The 18,772-nt window shown below is 44.9% G+C and overlaps 2 protein-coding genes across 3 annotated transcripts in view; both read left to right on the top strand.

Annotated features, from left to right (window-relative positions):
• The first annotated feature begins 8,918 nt into the window (after positions 1-8,918).
• The window catches only part of CDK8 (cyclin dependent kinase 8), an 86,810-nt gene continuing 76,956 nt past the window's right edge, over positions 8,919-18,772 (top strand). The window contains exon 1 of one of the 2 annotated variants that reach the window (XM_069883050.1): positions 8,919-9,342. In XM_069883050.1, the coding sequence (XP_069739151.1) occupies positions 9,215-9,342 (128 nt within the window). In that variant the 5' untranslated portion in view covers positions 8,919-9,214. The remainder of the gene's footprint in view (positions 9,343-18,772) is intronic. The other variant, XM_069883042.1, reaches the window with a different exon arrangement.
• The window catches only part of RASL11A (RAS like family 11 member A), a 427,718-nt gene continuing 418,625 nt past the window's right edge, over positions 9,680-18,772 (top strand). The window contains exon 1 of the mRNA XM_069883094.1: positions 9,680-9,687. The gene's annotated coding sequence lies outside the window, so the exon portion shown is untranslated. The remainder of the gene's footprint in view (positions 9,688-18,772) is intronic.

Raw genomic sequence — 18,772 nt, 5'->3', positions numbered from 1 at the left:
CCGAGCGCCCGGCCCCGTCCGCGCCCCCCGCTCCCTCCCGGCCCGGCCGCCGCCGGAACGAAACCGACCCCTGAGCGTCCGGGCGCCGCGCTCCAGCCCCGATTGCGGCCCGGGCGGCTGCGGCGGCCGCGAGCAGAAGTTCCGGGCGCGGCGAGCGCCGCCCCTCCCGCGCACGCGCGCTGCGGCCGCCACGCCCCGGGCCGGTGCCGGCGGTGCCCCCGCCCTCCCGCCCCCCCCAGTGACCGCAACGGCAGCCAAACCCTGCCTGCAGTTCACCAAATCGGCGTGAAAGAAGGAACGAGGTGTTACAAGTTATATATTTGAATATGATGTAAAGATTTTGTGGGATTAGCGTGAATAATAGGAATGATTTTGATAGGAATGGTTGGACTCGATGATCCAGTGGGTCTTTTCCTACCTGGTGATTCTGTGATTCTAATAACTTTTAACCAGCCTGTGCCTGCGTACTTGGGATTAACTAAGGTCTTCTAGTAAGGCTGCAGTTGGAAAGAATGGGAAAGAATGTGAGTGTATCTAATTAAGCCAGGTAACGGGGACTAGTGCAATAAGAGAAAGAACCAGCTAGGGTCAGATGCAGCCTTGAAGAGGAGCCCAAGGAGTCCAAGAGCATGCGTGAGAAGGAGAGTTGAAAAGCTCAGCTGGATCTGCTGGAGGGTAGGGAGGCTCTGCAAAGGGATCTGAAGAGGCTGGACCGCTGGGCTGAGACCAATGGCATGAGGTTTAACAAGGCCAAAAGCCGGGTCCTGCACTTGGGGCACAACAACCCTGTGCAGTGCTACAGACTAGGAGAAGTCTGTCTAGAAAGCTGCCTGGAGGAGAGGGACCTGGGGGTGTTGGTTGACAGCGACTGAACATGAGCCAGCAGTGTGCCCAGGTGGCCAAGAAGGCCAATGGCATCTTGGCTTGTGTCAGAAACAGCGTGACCAGCAGGTCCAGGGGGGTTATTCTCCCTCTGGACTCGGCACTGGTGAGACCGCTCCTCAAATCCTGTGTTCAGTTCTGGGCCCCTCACCACAAGAAGGATGTTGAGGCTCTGGAGCGAGTCCAGAGAAGAGGAACGAAGCTGGTGAGGGGGCTGGAGAACAAGTCTTACAAGGATTGACTGAGAGAGCTGGGGTTGTTTAGCCTAGAGAAGAGGAGGCTGAGGGGAGACCTCATTGCTCTCTGTAACTACCTGAAAGGAGGTTGTAGAGCGGAAGGTGCTGGCCTCTTCTCCCAAGTGACAGGGGGCAGGATGAGAGGGAATGGCCTCAGGCTCCGCCAGGGGAGGTTCAGACTAGATATCAGGAAAAAAATTTTCAGAAAGGGTCATTGGGCACTGGAACAGTCTGCCCAGGGAGGTGGTTGAGTCACCTTCCCTGGAGGTGTTTAAAAGACAGGTGGACGAGGTGCTGAGGGACATGGTTTAGTGGCATATAGGAGTGGCTGGACCTGATGATCCAAGAGGTCTTTTCCAACCTGGTGATTCTATGATTGTATGATTCTACAAAAGGAGATTGTAGCAAGGTGGTGGTTGGTCTCTTCTCCCAAGTGACAAAGTGACAAGATGAGAGAGAATGGCCTGAAGCTGTGCCAGGGGAGGTTCAGATTGGACACTCGGAAAAATTTCTTCACTGAAAGGGTTGTTGGGCAATGGACCAGGCTGCCCGGGGAGATGGTTGAGTCACCATCCCTCAGGTATTTAAAAGAAGGGTGGATGAAGTTCTTAGGGATAATATTTAGTACTGGACAGGTATGATTGGACTCTATGATCTCAAACATCTTTACCAACCTAGTGATTCTATGATTCTAACATTCTAAACACGTAATGCAGTGGGTGAGCAATTGGCTGACAGGCCAGGCACAAAGGGTCATAGTAAACGGGGTTACATCAGGCTGGTGACCAACGGGGTTACATCAGGCTAGCGAAGTTCCACAGGGCCAGTTCTCATTTTTAATGTCTTAATAAATGACCTGGATGCAGGATTCAAAGGTTTACTAAGTAGGTTTGTGGATGATATGGAACTGGGGGGAGTGTATGCACTCTTGAGGGCAGAGAGGCCCTGCAGAGGGATCTGGACAAGTTGAAGAGGCGATTACCAATCACATGGAGTTTAACAAGGGCAAGTGCCAAATTTTGCACCTGGGATAGTGCAACCCTGGATATCCATACAGGCTGGGGAGCGGGAGGCTGGAAAGCAGCCCTGCAAAAAGGGGATCTGGGGATTCTAGTAGATGGTAAGTGTGCCCTGGCAGCTAAGAGGGCCAACCATTGCCTGAGGTGCATCAAGCACAGCAGTGCTAGCCAGGTCAGGGGAGCTGGGTGTCCCACTCTACTCCACACTGGTGCAGTCCCACTTTGCGTACTGTGTGCACTTGTGAGGGGCCACAAAGTTGACAGAGGATTTAGGGGGAGAGCTGTATGAGAAGCAGCTAAAGTCACTTGGTCTATTCTGCCTAGAGAAGAGGAGACAGGGGGAGACCTCATCACAGTTTATAGCTTCCTCACAAGGGGAGGTGGAGGAGCAGGCACTGATCTCTCCTTTCTAGTGACAAACGATAGGACCCGAGGGAATGGCAGGAAGCTTGACAATATTCAAGAAGAATGGTTTCTGGTGTGAATTTTGAGATGTCTTCTGCAGGGACAGGAGTTGGAATAGATGATCCTTGTGGATCCTTTCCAACTCAGGACATTCTAGGATTCTATGATTCTTAAGCCTGTGTTTTAGATGGGCTGTTTCTCCCATTTTCCATGACCCTGTCTCTCATCCTTTGCATTTACCCTTCCTTCTGCAGAAGCCTCCCTGCACCAAACCATTGAAGGCTCAGTGCCCTGACAGAAGCTGTTGCTTTTCAAGCTGTGATTTTAGTCATTTCAATTTGCAGAGCCTTAGAACTTTTTCCCACAAGATGCAAATCCTTTTACAAATTTCACATATACTAATTGCTGATTGTAGCATCATAGAATGGGTTGGGTTGGAAGGAACCTTAAATATCACCTAGTTCCAGCCCCTGCCATGAGCAGGAACACCTCCCACTTGATCAGGCTTATAGCATCAACAGATTTTATTTTCTGAGTTGCTTCCGCAGTGTGCTTCAATACATGGCTACTCCTTCCTGCTTGCTGCATTCAAAAAATTGAACCCTCATTGTTACTCATTTTTCCTCGCCACAGTATGGATGATTAGTGCCGTATCCTGATTTCCTTTGTCTAGAACAATTAAAATATGTCCTTCCCAAAGATCAATTTTAATCTCATAGTAAAAGTCAGACTATCTGCCACGTAGTGCCTGGATCCCTTGACAAGTCTGTTTCTTCTCACAGTTGTTTTTTGTTCTATTTTTGAAATTTTTTATCTCGTAGTCTGTTTCTCAGTAATCATTTTTTCCATAGTCAAACACAACAACTTGTCTAGTATCAAACCCACATATGGGCTGTTCACCTGGAAGAAGGTTATAATATGTTTTAGATAGATAAATGAATGTGTATGTCCTTGCTCAAAGCTTATACTGAATTAGTTTATTTTCCCTTGACCTGTCCTCCAATGATGAATTTTGTGTTCAACAGTACACTATAGCTAAGTACAGTCTTTGTATATTTTATGCTGTGGTGTTAATACAAAGTTTACTTTTTAAACAACAGTAGATCTTTCCTGGAATATTATTATTGCACTGCTGGAATGCTTTCCACAACACTCTTTGGAACTATAATAGAAATAGCCTGTGGAGGGCAGCAAACCTCAGGCAATCACCAAGTTCTGCAACAACAGAAAATCTGTAACCCTGGATTAATTCAATTGTTCAGTAATTTAAGTTCTTCAGAAAGTTACTTTAGATGTGCTTTATTCTGTTATATTTTATTACCTGATTTTATAAGAATAAGGCAAGAAGCTTATAATCAGTTCTTTTAAACTGGATCTTAGTACATGCAGATGACATCCAAGTGGTGACATTAACTTGAAAGGCTTGAGAGGAACCTGCACAGTCTGGAGGAATGGACCACTAAGAACTTCGTTAAGTTCAATGAGGACAAATGTAAAGTCCTCCATCTAGGAGTGATCAGCCCTTTTGGACAATACCAAGTGCAGGCTTACTGACTGTCTCTGCCAGGAATGATTGGGGGGTCCTGGTGGGCAGCAATTAAACAGGAGCCAAGGGTGCATCCTGGCTGCTGTGAAGGCTGACAGCACCCTGGACTGTATCAAGAGGAATACAGACAGTATGACTAGGAAATGATTATTTCGCTTTACGTGGCTCTTGTTTGCCTGCATGTGGAGTGTGCTGTCCAGTTAGGGTGTTTCCAGTGGAACAATACTGGTACGGTAAGTTATTGATAAATTGGGTTGAGTTCAGCAGAGAGCACCAAGGAGGTCATGGGCTGAAGCGCTTTCCTTATGTGAAAGCCTGTGGGCACCAGGGCTTGTTGAGATGAGACAAGGGGCAGCCTGCCAGTACAGACAAGGAAGCTACCAAGAGAAGAGAGCCAGGGTTCTAGAGAGGCTGTGGAGTCTCCCTCCATGGAGGTTTTCAAGACCCCAGTGGACAAAGCCTCAAGCAACCTGAAATTAATAGTGTCCCTGCTTTCAGTAGGATATTAAACTAGATAACCTCCAGAGGTCTCTTCCAACCTGAATATTTCTATGATTCTGTTTAGGGAAATAATACAACATAATAGAATAATATTCACTATCAGGGCTTATTTCCCCTCAGGCAGGGCTCTTTCCAATTACAAAACTAACCAGCAGTTCATAGGCTGAATCCTCAAGGTCTATAAAGACTCAGAACTGATGCTGTGCCTTCTTTGGGAGCATAGAACAATCAGGCTGGTAGTTTCTGAGGGTGGTCCTGTATCTGGCAAACAGATGTTTCCCTGAATGTAAGCACAACTCTGATACAAGACCTCTTCCCAAAGAACTGACGTGTGTTTGTTAATGACATGCACTTGTGCCACAATCTAGGACACCTTGTTCTATTATGTATATCACTAGTCCAATCAGCTTTATAGTAAAGTGCTGTTAGGTCCAAAATAAAAAATACTTTGCTTTTTATACAAAACTATTTGTAGAACCAGCACTTCTGCTTTACGCTGCATTCCTAAATACTGCCAGTATTCAGTTAACTCACTCATCTGCACATTAACCATGGCAAGTGTTCTGGAAAATGCTCAAAGTGTGCAAGTATGATAATTTGCTTTTCTTTACACCCCTCACTCCCCCCAAAAAAGAAAGAAAAAACTCCATATTATTATTTTGCTGTCAGTTTTCCTTGGTCCTTGCAGATATGAAAGATCTATGGCACTCAGCAAGACTGGCCCTTTTTCATTCCATAGCAAGCTGGGAGCACTGTAGTCATGTTGCTAAAGAATGTCCTTTGGAGGTATGGAAGACTTCTAGCAGGTAGTTGCTTTGAATTGAAAAATTCTCTGAAAATCAAAAGTACGTTCAAATTTACAAATGGAGTAGGTGGATATACGATTGGACTCGGTGATCCGGTGGGTCTCTTCCAACCTGGTTATTCTGTGATTCTGTGATATTCTTTTGGTGTAGGGGGCATGGTTTTGAGCCATGTAGTTTCCACTTACAAAGGTGAGAAAGCCAAACCATTAAAGATTGACTTTTCTGCATTGATTTTCTCTGTTTATGAAGACTGCAAAACACAAGTAGCTGCTTGTAGGTTCGCCGGCTGTAGGCTTTGCTTCGCAAACTATGATTCTAGCATCTGTGGCTGTTCAAATGCAAACATGCGCACAACTAAACCAACCTTGCTTTCAGTCCTGCTGCTCCAGCTGAGGTGCAGAACCTGCTGTATCTGGTGCTGTACCTCAGCGGGCAGTGTCTATTACCACAACCCAGCCAGTTCCCAGACAACCTAGGGCTTTTGCCTGAAATACAATCCTTACATTCAGAGATTTTAAACGATGTGAAACTTCCTTGACCACTTTCCTCTTGGGACAGGGCTCACATAACTGTCTCCAACCCCCTGTGCATTATTGATGCTAACACAGTAACAGCCACTTTCCTCCAGAGAACCTGGAGTTTTTTTACAGGTATGGTGATTTCAAACAAAAAATGTCAAAATATGTGTGTACAGGAAACATTAGAAACAAGACACACTTAGAACAGAAGAGTATTATAGAGCAAGTCATGAATGTTAGAAGAAAAATGAGAAAGAGGAAAGCTTCAAAGAGCCAAATTCAGCAGGACACGTTAAGCATATACTTTCAAATGGATTCTGAGACAGCATGAACAGAGGAATACAAAGCAAGCAGTAACAGAAAATAAATATTATCAATTACAAGGGCCACTGTAGGGACCCAAGAGTTGAGAATAGCAGATCATGGCTTGGTTGTGTCTTTCTTTAGAAGAATGGACCCCAAAATTAAACTTTTTCTTTAAATTATACTATACTGTGATAGCTTTTTAAAATAAAGCCCCCAGAAGTATGCAACTTCCCATGCAAAAGAATGAAAAGTTGATCTTGAAATGTCAATATGAATTTCTCATCTTTAAAATGATCAAGGTCTGCTTTCTGTCTTATGACTTAGGGTCCATCCATCTGAATTGGTGAAACTGAATGTTGCCCGCGTTACAAATATCTGAAGTGAAAACACAGTGAAGAAGCAGCAAATTTACAGCTACATGTGATCTGGGAGACAGATAATCTAAATGTTATGAAAAACTAATAAAAGAAACATTTGCAGAAAGGCAGACTTCTAAATATTCATACAAAAGGACTGAGATCTGAAAGAAAATACAAGTTATTTCTGTTGTGTTTTTGACTTCTCTAAGTGTATTTCCCAAAGTATGGAATTCTTTCCATGCAGTTTATGTAAACATGTAAAACATAGCACAGGTCCTTAGAAAACTAGTCTGGATTCTGTAGTATTGTTCTTATTTGTGCCCTCTTTTCTTTCTAAGCAGACACTGTTCTTCCTCCAAACAATGCAGTCAGGACAGGCTGAACTCACTCATTAACAACCATACAATAACTGGATCTGTATGAACGAGTTTGGATATTTATTGCCTCCATGAAAGTGTGATTAATAATAGAAATAACAGCACAAAGTCAGAGAAGAATGGTTATTTCTACTTCCCCCTCTTTGCTGACGGGACTGTGGGTTATCGGCAGGCAGGAGGTGCTGAATGTGGTTGGTTTGGCCATATGAGCTTGGTCCCTGCTGTCCCTGGAAGTCCCCAAAGCCTGGTGTCCCTGAAGGCAGTCATGTTGCTCTGCTCTGGGCCGAAGTGGATGAATTTTATGAGATGGATGGCATCTTCCAGACTGTTTGATCTTTATGGGCCGCTGGGCTGCACTGAGCTGTCTCTGATCGATTGGTGCAGTGAGTCGCCAGGCAATATTCTGCTGTAATTTAGTTGGGTGGCTGAGCAAGTAAAATAAAATCCAATTTTGCTACTTCCAACCATTGCATATATTTTTTGCTAACACCTGTCTAATGGCTTTATCTAATACACGTTTTATGTCTCACAATTACATGGCAACATACCGCAGCAAGATCAAACTGTGGGCATCTGACATCAGTCTTATTGAGTGACGCCAGGTCAGGAGTATGACACACCCCTACTCCCAACTGTCACGCATCAGCCTTAATGTGTGAATAAAAAGAGGTATTTGTAAATTAAAATGGAGGTGATTTTAGGGTGTTCCAGAAAATGCTGTTTCTTCTTTCAGAAGCTTCCACACGGTATGATATTTTATCTCTAACTTAGGGATTTGAGTGCCCACTTGCCCACACTGTGTTCTTGAGATGAAATGTGGAACACGTGTGTATGTTTACTAAAAATACCAAAAGCTGGGCTGTAATTAGAAAAATTGATGTAGCTTTAGTTTAGCTACAAACTCTCTGTTCTCTAAAATGACCATCTGGGTTTGTGTTGGGTTAGCGACCACAGCTCTGTCAGCCAAGGAGAGGAACTGGAAAGCGCTCAGTTACTGCTCTCTGGCAAGGGCATTTTCTGTTAACAGCAGACGCAGTGATCCCAATGTCTCTGCAGCCACATGAAGAAGGGCTGCCAGCACTGTGGTATCTGTCTGCTCGATGCTGTAAGTCATGGAATTGCCTTGATTATGCTGATGCTAACAGGCGGCCTGGCAGGTAGAGCCAGCCAGGACCAAGTGTGTCTGCCCTCGGCACCTCAGAGTGAGAGAAGACCGTAATATTCACCACCACCAGCCGCTGCAATGCCGGCAGCTGCAGCTGTTTATCCGCATGAGGCAACCCCGTGCTGCACCTGGCACTGTCAGCCCAGAGAAGAAACCCTGATACTGGGAGTCATAGAATGGTTTGGACTGGAAGGGACCTTAAAGATTATCTTAACTCTAACCCTGGGAACACCTCCCACTAGATCAGGCTGCCCAAGGCCCCCATCCAACCTGGCCTTGAACACCTCCAGGGATGGGGCAGCCAGAGCTTCCCTGGGCAACCTGTGCCAGAGCCTCACCACCCTCATGGTGAAGAAATTCCTCCTTATGTCCTGTCTAAATCTGCCTCTCTCCAGTTTATACCCACTGCCCGTAGTCCTACCACTGCACGCCTTGATAGAGTCCCTCCCCGCTTTCTAGTACGCCCCCTTCAGGTTCTAGAAGGTGGCTAGAAGGTCTCCACACACGCCTACGGCCTCTGCCAGTCCCGCTGCCCCATGCTGTCCCCGCCCCCGCCGCCCGCCCGGCCCTGAGACTACAACTCCCGGCATGCACCGCGCCAAGTCGCGGGCCGCAACCTGCACCTCCCAGCGTGCCCCGCGCGGGGTGAGACTACAGCTCCCGGCATGCATCACGCCGCATCGCGCGCGGGGCACGCCGGGACGCGTGGGGGGCGGGGCTCCGCGGGGGCGGCCGCGCGCCTTCTTCCACGTGGTGCACCGCCCGCCGCCGGGGCGGGGCCCGCGGTTTGCGACGTTTCTTTGCGGCGTCGCGGGCAGGCGCGGCCGCCGTATTCCGCCCCGGGCAGACCGGCTGTTGTGCCGCTGGCTGGCGGGGCGGGAGGCAGCAGGCGGAGGCTGGGGCTCGACAGGGAAGGGAGCAGCTCCGCCGCCGCCCGCCTGCCCGCCCGCCCTGGATGCTCCGCGGGGCGGCCCGGGGGTCTCCCTCTCCTCCTTCTCCTCTTCCTCCTGCTGCCGCCCGGTCGCGGCGGGGCGGGGCGCGGCGGGGAGCGCGGCTGTCGGGGCCGGCTCGGGGCGGCGGGGCGGGCGCTGAAGATGGACTATGACTTCAAGGTGAAGCTGACCGGGGAGCGGGAGCGGGTGGAGGACCTCTTCGAGTACGAGGGCTGCAAGGTGGGCAGGGGCACCTACGGCCACGTCTACAAAGCCAAGCGGAAGGACGGGTGAGTGAGGAACGGGGCTTCCCCGGACCCCGCCGCCGCCTCTCCGTGCCCATCCCCGACCCCCGCGCCCCTCCGCCCCGTCCATCCCTTCCCCGCGTGTGCCCGACCCTCTCCTCTGTTCCCCCGTGCCTCCCGTCCCCGGTTCGCCCACTCCTCTTTCCCGTCTCCGTGCCTTCGGTCCCCGGTTCAACCGCTTCCCCCACTTCCTTTATCCGTGTCTCCTGTCCCCGGTTCGCCCATTTTCCTCCTTTTCTCTCTCCGTGCCTCCGGTTCCCGATTTGCCGCTCTCCTCCATTCCCCCACGCCGTGCCGCCGGTGCCCGGTTCGCTCGCTCGCTGCCCCTCTGTCCGCGGTCGAATCGCTTCCCCCCTTCCCTCTTTCGTGGCTCCGGTCTCCGGTTCGTCAGTCCTGTCCCCCTTACACATTTCCCGTGGCCCCGCTTCGCCTGCTTCTCGCTCCGTCTTCCGCTCTTCGGTCCTCCGCCCTGTCCCCGTCCCGCCGCCCCCCCACCCCCCGTCCGGGCTGTCGCCCCCGGTTCCGTGCCGCCCTCTCTGTCGCAGCCCCGGTCCCGGGGCCGTGGCCGCTGCCGCCGCCCGGTGAAGCCCCGCGTGCCGCCCGTGTCTGGGTCCCCGGGGGCGGCTCCGAGCGACGTTCAGCCCCAGAGTCCCCGTGTCGGAGTCCATCCCGGTGCTGGGAGGCTTTGGGACAATAATCAGGTTGTTGAGGAAAATGCGTAACTTAAAAGATTCTCGTTGTGAATAAATGAATAGCCGCCTTCGATGCTGCGGTGGACTGTCAGCTTCCTAGAGCTTCCTTCCTCCCTTTTTTTATAATGCTTTTTTGTCTGATTTATTACTTGTAGTCACCATTTTGGATGTTCTTGCTGGCTGCCTCAGGAGCCGAAGCCTGCTGGTCCCTTTCGGGGCTCAGGAACGCTTTAAAAGATCTTTGTGTGACCCGTACTCAGCACAGATCTGAGTAAATGCATTTCTTTGCATAAATGCTTTAAAGGAAGGTCTAGCAAACTGTCATTCAGGTTTCCCTCATCCATGACACAGAATCGCTCGCTGAAGAGCAGAACAATAGGAGGTAGGGAGCAGAAGAAGCAAGAGAGGCAAGGGTTGTTCTCCTAACTGGTCCTAAATTTTCTATTACATTCATTCTGTCTATTACAGTCTCATCACAGCAGAGCTCTCCATGCTGTCATTCTGATAAGGTCTATTTTAAAACTCTAGGTATTTTTTTTTACATTTGAAAAAATGAAAAAGACTTTCGAAGCAGGCTGTGGTCAGTTATAGCTGAAACACCATCCTACTTTCTTTACATAAGTTTTAATTCTAGAAATGCTTTAGATGCTACCTGCAGGATGGTTGTAACGAGGCTGGTTGCATAGTGTCTGTGTTTTAAACATACTGATAGTCATCGCAGCACAGTTAGTTCAATGTGCATTTTGTTTGCTGATATGAGTCAGCTAACTACTTTTCTTCTCAAATTTTACATTTGAATCCTTCAAACTATTCATAGGAGAGATTCTTACCTTGCCCAAATCATGTTTTTTCTGGGAGAGGAAGGGGAATAAACTGTTGTGAGTGCGATAAACCGTTGCTTCAAGTCTTCTTTAGTGCGGGTACTGACTTTGCTAGTAGAGCCAGACCTGGTTTCAGTGCTGATAAGGAGACCTATAATATGAAAACCAGACTGAGGTCCTGAAAGATATGGATACATTTCTAATGCTTGTGTCAGGTTCTTCTACACAGCTGTTCAGTGTGTCAGACTGCAGCAACGTGTAGGGAATTCAGCCTGCGAGACTGCTGAAGCATATATTCAAATGTATTCTTGGCGAAGTCCTCCATCTGCCCGATGCTATTTGGGCGAGTGCATTTAGAGTTGCTGGTGGTAGAGTCACATTGAGGAACCGTGTGATTTAAAAATGGACAATGACTCAAAGGTGGCTTTGAGTTACCGTTTCCTCTCTTGTTCTTGAGCTGGTATGATTTTAAATCTTCACTGTTCTTGGTGAGGGGGGTAATCAAGGTATGATATTTGATTAGAGTTTACAAAAAAAAAGTGAGCAATGTGTGTTCCCCTCTTACCCCCCATTCTTTTTGTCCTGTTGTTCCTTTAGTGCCTCCTTTCCCTAGTACTTCCTATTCCCCTTCCACATTTCTGAAAACTATATCTTTTCGATCTCTTACATTTGGACAATGATTGAACAATCACTAAAGTACATAAACCAGAAACATCTGCAGATGCTTTTGTAGCTTCTGGTATTCTTGTGTGTATGGGATCTTAAATTATATGGATGGAATTAAGATTGAAGGTGAAGGTAAAGGTTCAACATAAATCCCTTTATCCAAAGGAATCAATTAAATTGCAGAAGCCAATGTGTAGTAACATTTTGTTTTTCAGAAGCTATGGTAATGTGTGGATGGACTTTGTATCTTGCAGGGAGGAATGTAGCAAATGGATTTCCATGTTTGTGTATTGTTACATACAAATATCGGGAAAAATATTCTTACTTTGTTTCAGTGTTTTCCAAGGGATGGATGAATAACTTGCTTTTTGAGTTGTTTGTAGTGTTCATTCAGCTCAAACTTTCTTTACATATAAATTTGTTTGCTACCTTTTAAGTAATTTTCATAATTTTTGCCCTTGAACTTATGTCACAAAGTTTGCTTTTAAATTATGTTTGTAATTTTTATTTTAAATTGCACAGATCTTTTAAGTCATTTAATATGCATCATGATTTTTAGAGTACTCTGAAGAGCAGGCTGCAGGACTGCAAATATTTTTTAAAGAATTTTGGAGTAGCTTGTACTTAAATGACATCGTCTATATTAGGATGTCTAATGAACAGAATAAACACAGAAAAGAGCTAAATTTTCATAATTCATTTTGTGCAAGTGTATATTCAAAAGCCCTCAGTGATTAAAAATCCAGTTTCAGGTATTCCTGTCTTTTTATTGAACGGTGCTGTCTTTTTTTCTTTTTGTATTAGCGCAGTACCTGCAGTGGTCTCTAAAGCCTGCTTAGAGCAAACTCTGTGTATCCATGACGTTGATTTTTTTCTTGTTTTTTTCTTTTTTTTTTTGTAGCAGAAAGGTGTACCAGAGGGCAGCTGATGCTAATGGCAGGCACCGGGAAGGCAGCGTGCGCGTGTCATGTTGAACATCAGTCTTCGAACAAGAAAACCGTTGCTTGTCTCTAGTGGTAGTACAGTAGTTTGCTTTGGTTTTGTCCAGAAAAAGTCAGTTATTTCCTGCATCAAAACTGCTTTTGGTGCCATGTGGGTGCTCCCACGGGAATGTTACTCAACCCACATAATAAACCTACCTGTTTGACTTAGGCCAGACTTGGAAAACATGCCATCACTTTTTAGTTTGTTGGATTTGATTTTTTTTTTTTACATTTTTAGTTTTTGATTGACTGGATCAGACTCCTTCAAAGCTCTTTGGGGAGTGAGTGCTATGTATGGGCAGGCTGGGCTGGCAGGGCACTAGGCACCGTTTCTCCAAGTGTGGCTGGAGCTGCCAGGCTGGGCTTTCTCTTCTGGCAGCGTGTGCTGGTCATGTGCTAATGCCAAAATAGTGCGCAGTTTCAGTGGGATCAGTTTTGCGCTGCATTCTTCTGTTCGCTGTCTTTCCCCTTCTGTTTTTGTGATACAGCTACAGTCAGCAAGCTGAGACGCCTGTTGTGTGGAGCAAGTTTCAGTGGCAGTCCAGAAGTGTTTCCGAATTTTCATTTTTCTTTTTATCAGTTAAGGTTTGGATGAGGATAACAAACTACTGAATGTCACTGCTAGGCAGTATGTAACCTTTTTAATTACAACAGCAAGATGTAATATCATTGAATATATCAAACTGTACTAACATCCCCAAGTGTTTTATCTGAAGATTTTTATCTCCTAGAGACTTGCATGGTAAGCAGCTGTTGCAGCTAACAGTATGCAAGCTAGTGCTCTCCTAGTCACTCTCAGGACCTGTCAAAGTGACATAATTCCCAAATACAAGTGCAGTTTGAGGTTTTTTAGTTGGATTTCAGCTATTACTGTTCTGTGTTGGAAGTATTGCTGTAGATGGAGGGAGAGATTGTTTCATTTGGACATGCCTGTTATAATGGGAATGATGAAAATCTATTTATGTGCTGGAATTTTCCTTGCACTCTTCAAACAGTCAAATCTCTATCCCCATTTTTACTTGAGTGTCTGTACGAGTTGTATAGGAATCAGAATGGTGGAAAACTAGTGGATGTTGGTAAACTGGTTTACTTAATTCTCTAATACAGTATGTCATGGTTTCTACTCACCAGTAAAAGGATATTGGAAGAATGGTGATGATTGTGTTTCAGACTTCCGTGTGAAAAGAAACTGAAGAGATTGGGAGTATTTCCCATGAGGAGAAAAAAAAGAGAAGGCAAAACATGTTAAAGTTAGAATAATTCATGAACGGCTTCAGTAATGTACAAGATGCTGGTGCTGTTCTTGTTTCACAGTATTTGAAGAGGGGCACATGGAGGTTTTTTTTGTGAACAGTAAGGAAATAGTTTAATGTAATGTAGATAAACTGCATAGCCTGTTGTCAAAGGAAAATGGTAACTCAAGAGCTTAGCGTCTCTTCTGTAATGTTATCAAAACCAGACACTTCTGACTGTTTTAACACTTGAAAGCTCTTCTGGTCTACAAGTTAGGCTGCTCTGTTAGGGCAGAGCCTGTCCTCGTCTCTGCATGCAGAGGAGCCCACCTCTGTTTACTGTAAGAAATTTAGGGTGTTTTTTTTTTTTTGAACCCATGATTCTTTATAAGGTTGGTTTCAGGTTATTTCTGGTTTGTCTGTGTTTATGGGTATGTGTTCAGTTATGTCAGATCATAGATAACTTATTTTGGCAATGTTTGTAGAAAGCTGATTTTTAGTGAGAGATGCACAGAGTTTGGGAAAGCCACAAATAGTGGTAGTGACTCAGCGAGAAATTTTACTTGGCAAGAATTGAAAGAACAAGTCTAGACCTACAGTTTCTTGATTAGTTCTGTATTGAGCCTTTCCAGGACTTGGACCGTGAAGTTCATGCTGATAGTTTTCACTATAAACTTCAAACCAACTCTTGCTTCTCTCAGTTTAATAGATGTGAGGGCTTGGTTTTTGGTGGCTTTTTTTAGTTGAATGTTCATGTCTGTTAATTTAACTGATCTGAACCGAAGCAGTTGGTGCAGGTTACAGGCAGGTGGTGAGAGCCATGAAGTCAGCATGAAAGCCTTTGGCTTCTGATTCCTGTCAACAAAGTGGAATTTATAAATGCCGCAGACATTATTTATGTATGTAATGTGTGCTATTATCATCCTAAAATACATGCCCCAAGTCTCTTTTGGCTCCACTACCATAGTAGTTAAAATGTTCCTAATTAAGGTATTATCTACATAATGAGGTATTAATGCTGTATTGCATCAAGTCTTGTGCCCTTTAATTTTTCTGGTAAACCACTCCTATAACCGTCTTCCCATTTGCTTCCTTCCCTTAGCCGGTTAGGTGACTCCAGGCCTTATAGGTTTTTAAGGTTATGTAGTTGAATGAATCCTTCTGTGGCCCTTGAGCTTTATTTGGTATGATATTTTATCTTGTCACAGATGTTTTGATTTATTTTCATAGCCTGCAGCAGAGGTGAGTTAATGCTTTGTTCCTACCTAATGCCTTTGACAAGTGTGGAGAGGAGGGGGTGAGAATACTGTTGTGAAACACCGAAGACCTTTATCTGCTCTTCTTCTGAATTTATAAATTAGAATAATACACGTAAATAGTGGAGGCATGTACTGCTCTTTGTGATTTCTCATGGGCACAAGGGGATAGTTTTTCAGTATGGAAAGCTGAGAAGTCCTTGACTTGGTATAAACACTACTTATCAACAACTAAACCATCAGTGTGTTATCAACTTTATTCTCAATGCTAAATCCAAACCACAGCACTATACCAGCCACTAGGAAGGAAATTAACTCTATCCCAGCCAAAACCAGTACGGTGAGTATCAAAACAGTTATAAAAGTCTGCCTCTTTATTCAACTTGCTGACTTATAAGCCATTCATTGGTGTGCCTGAAATAGTGATAGAAGCAGATTATTCTGAGTAGCCAGTTAATACTGAGATGCTCCCATCTTCCATCAAAATATTTTTTCATAGACAAGTAGTGTGACAGTGAGAAGCAGGACATAAATTACAAACGTCTGTATGGCTGTCTCTTATAAACAAAGTACTACTTTCCTCCCCCAACAACTTTCTTGGGAAGAGGTTTCTTTCTTTCTACTATTGTGGAGTTGTGATTACATGAGATGGAAACTGGGCTGCTCTAAGTAGGTGAACCGAGCATGTGAGGCAGCGCACATAGGCTGCTGGTGTGGACTGTATCTTCCCAGCTCTGTTGTGGTTCATGCTGTTAGGTGCAGCTCCAGTTCCAGGATGGTATGGTCTCTTTTTATCTTCTTTTATTTGGTTTTAAATATAAAATTAGTTTAGTGAGAACTGGAAAGCAGGATCATGAGTATTGGTCCTAACAGCAGGCACTTCTCAGGATCTCCTTTGTTCTATGCTGACAAAATGAGTGCTATTTTCAGACTTCACTATTTATGTGATGTGCTGGGCTTGTCTTGTTTTTGGTCTTGGAATGAAATGTTTGCCATATATGTAGTTTTGCTGTACAGCCTGTTTTTCAAGCTTCGCTCTGGTTCTTAATTCCAGAGGATAATCTTTTCATTTCCGAGTGTGATGCTAAGCTGGGTTTTCCTACAAGCATCTTTAATATGGGTGATAGTTGGTCTTCTCTAGTTTCCTTTCGCGGGTGCCTTGGAAGCAGCAGATGCATGATAGTAACTTGTTGCAGTGGTGCATATACAGAGCGTGCTGATTTGTGGTACGGGGAGGGAGGGTCATAGATAATGAATTGGTCTGTTAGTTGTTCTCCTTGGAGAGTGTAAAAACCAGTTAATATTTCTAAAACAAAAGTATCACTGGTTACAGACAAGCAACTGAAGTTTTTCTAATAGCCCTTTTCCCTTTGTACTCTGACATACCGAAGAAAACTCCATATTTGTAGTGTCAAGTCTAATGCCATCCTAGTTTTTGCACATAGTAAGATATTATGTAACTGAATGTGAAATAATAAAATGGAAATGGCTGGTAAACACAAATGACTGCAGAATGTCAAGACTGGAAGCAAATTGTAGGGGAGAGCTGGTTCTTCTGTTTGTTTTAATTGTCCCCTCCTGTATGTGCTGAAAACAGGCCCTTACACATTTACTTTTCAGTAAGCAAGAGCTTTTTTGATAGATTGCTTCAATATGCTAGCAACTGTTGTGTTGCATTTTTCAGTCACCTTAGAGAATGACTTCTGTGGGATTTTGTATCCTGTTTATGTCCATAAACTTTTGGAAAATTCAGAGCAAAATTTGAGGCAGAAGAGAATACTGTTTCCTTGCCTGAGCACATGAAGGCTGCATACAGTGAACAGAGTGCCCAAAAGAGTGGATCTAGGGGTGGATGCGGGGGTGCGTGTATGACATTATGTGCTCAAAGTGGTGGAGGCGAAGAACAAACGTGATCTTAGCCATGGATATCAAGATATCTAGTGGCATGCTAGGAACAACGCAGTGTGCTGTTTGCTTCTGGAGTGGCAGTGCAGAATGTGTGTAGTTGTTCAGCATACTGAAAAAAGTGATGGATGCAATGAGCTGTGCATTGTCAAGGGAGATGAGATGAACCTGGAGCTAATTTGTTCTTCAGGTGGATGCAAGAGAGGAGATAGAGGTGGCTGGAATTCTTTACAGGGGCTTAGAGCTTTAGGAGCTTAGGGTTTGGGCATGGTATCTGCATGGGAAAGCACCCCTTGGTCTAGCCTAGGTAGGATTGGTGCTTGGTTGTGACAGTCGATGCTTCCTTGTGTTAAACATCTGAAGATGGAGAAAAACAATGGAGTTGGAAAGTCTCCTGGGGCTGAAGTCGTTTATCAGTGTAGAGCAGCATTGGATTTCTGACTCAGGCAATGAATAGAGATGGAAAAGTGAGTCAGGAAACAGGGTCCTGGAGGTCTCCTGGGCCCAGAGGACAGAATGTGCAGCTCTTGTTTGCAGCACAGAGTTTTGAGAATCTCAGTAGAAACTATGGAAATACCCTAAACCTGTCCTGGAAGGGAGTCCCATAGGTCTGAGAGAAGGAATAAAATAGCATTAAAGGATCAATCTAGTTTTGTGTTTCTGTGTGTTCGAAGAAAAGTACTTGGTGAACACAAGTTCATGTAGAGAAGTCAGTAGTAGGTACACACAGTGCAGCAGCAGTTCTTTAGCCACCAGGTTGAAAGCAGATTTTGAGTAAGCATTTAATGTTTAAGTTGGTGGTTGTTTTTTTTATTTTTTAATATTTTTTTTTTCCTAAATAAGGATGATGGTGTCTCCCTTGCTTTTTGAGATAAATGTGATGAGGCTCTTAAAACCTTCTGTGCTCCTGCAGGACCTTGGCTGGCTAGTACAGATTCTAAAAGGCTAACTGGTAGAGGATGAATATCTGAATGTATTCCTTAACCTTTTTGCTGACTTGAAACCATGTTGTTTGTGCTCTCTACAGGTGGTAACTCTTTCAGAAAGTTTCAGAAATTTTTGAAAGCTCTGAAATGTAAGAAATATGTTAAAAAAGGGGGGAAAAGAATATTAATTTTGTAGGTACACATACTGATAATTTCTGAATTTCTCTAACTTAAAACCAAAAGAATTCTGTGTCCGTACAGAGTTCTTGTATAAAGAGATTGGAGGTACTGTCTGCTTTTAAGATGCTGACAAACTGTGGATGCACTCGCAGCCTTGCTGCTTTAAGTGTCACACAAACTGCACTAGTTCTGGTTGCAGCTTTTTGTAGCCTGCACAGTAGTTGTGGGAGTAATGGCATTTATGAAAATGGAATTTATTTCCGCCCCCCTGGGTTCTTTTGCTTTGTTGTGGTATTATCCACTGTGCAAATGCAAATTCAGGTAGAATATTTGCAGCTAGGTTTCTTTCCTTGGATGTGGTAAATAGTGTTGTGTAAAAGTTATAATCTGCATGTCTTCTGCCAGTCTCCTGCCATGAAGACTCTTAGATTTGATCAGCCTAAAGGATTTGTGGCAAAAAAGTTGTGCTTTCTGGGTATGTTTTGGGTGAACATGAGCTGCTGGATCTTGAACATTTGAAATGCTGAAGGGATGTAAAATATTTTTTTAAATTCTCATTTAGAAATGGAGTCAGCCTGTGGAGTTTCTGTTTAATCCATGTGTAATTGGCCCTTTTTTATGCTTAACTATTAACAAAGTAAGCCAGCAGTTTGTTTTGTAATATAAAATACTTGGAACTGTGGATTCCAGCTTCATGTAGATGATGATGGAGCGGCTGAGAGAGCTGGGGTTGTTTAGCCTGGAGAAGAGGAGG

The sequence above is a fragment of the Phaenicophaeus curvirostris genome, chromosome 1, assembly GCF_032191515.1.
Source record: "Phaenicophaeus curvirostris isolate KB17595 chromosome 1, BPBGC_Pcur_1.0, whole genome shotgun sequence".
In the NCBI taxonomy this organism is placed as follows: domain Eukaryota; kingdom Metazoa; phylum Chordata; class Aves; order Cuculiformes; family Cuculidae; genus Phaenicophaeus; species Phaenicophaeus curvirostris.
This window is presented reverse-complemented; position numbering and strand designations above follow the sequence as displayed.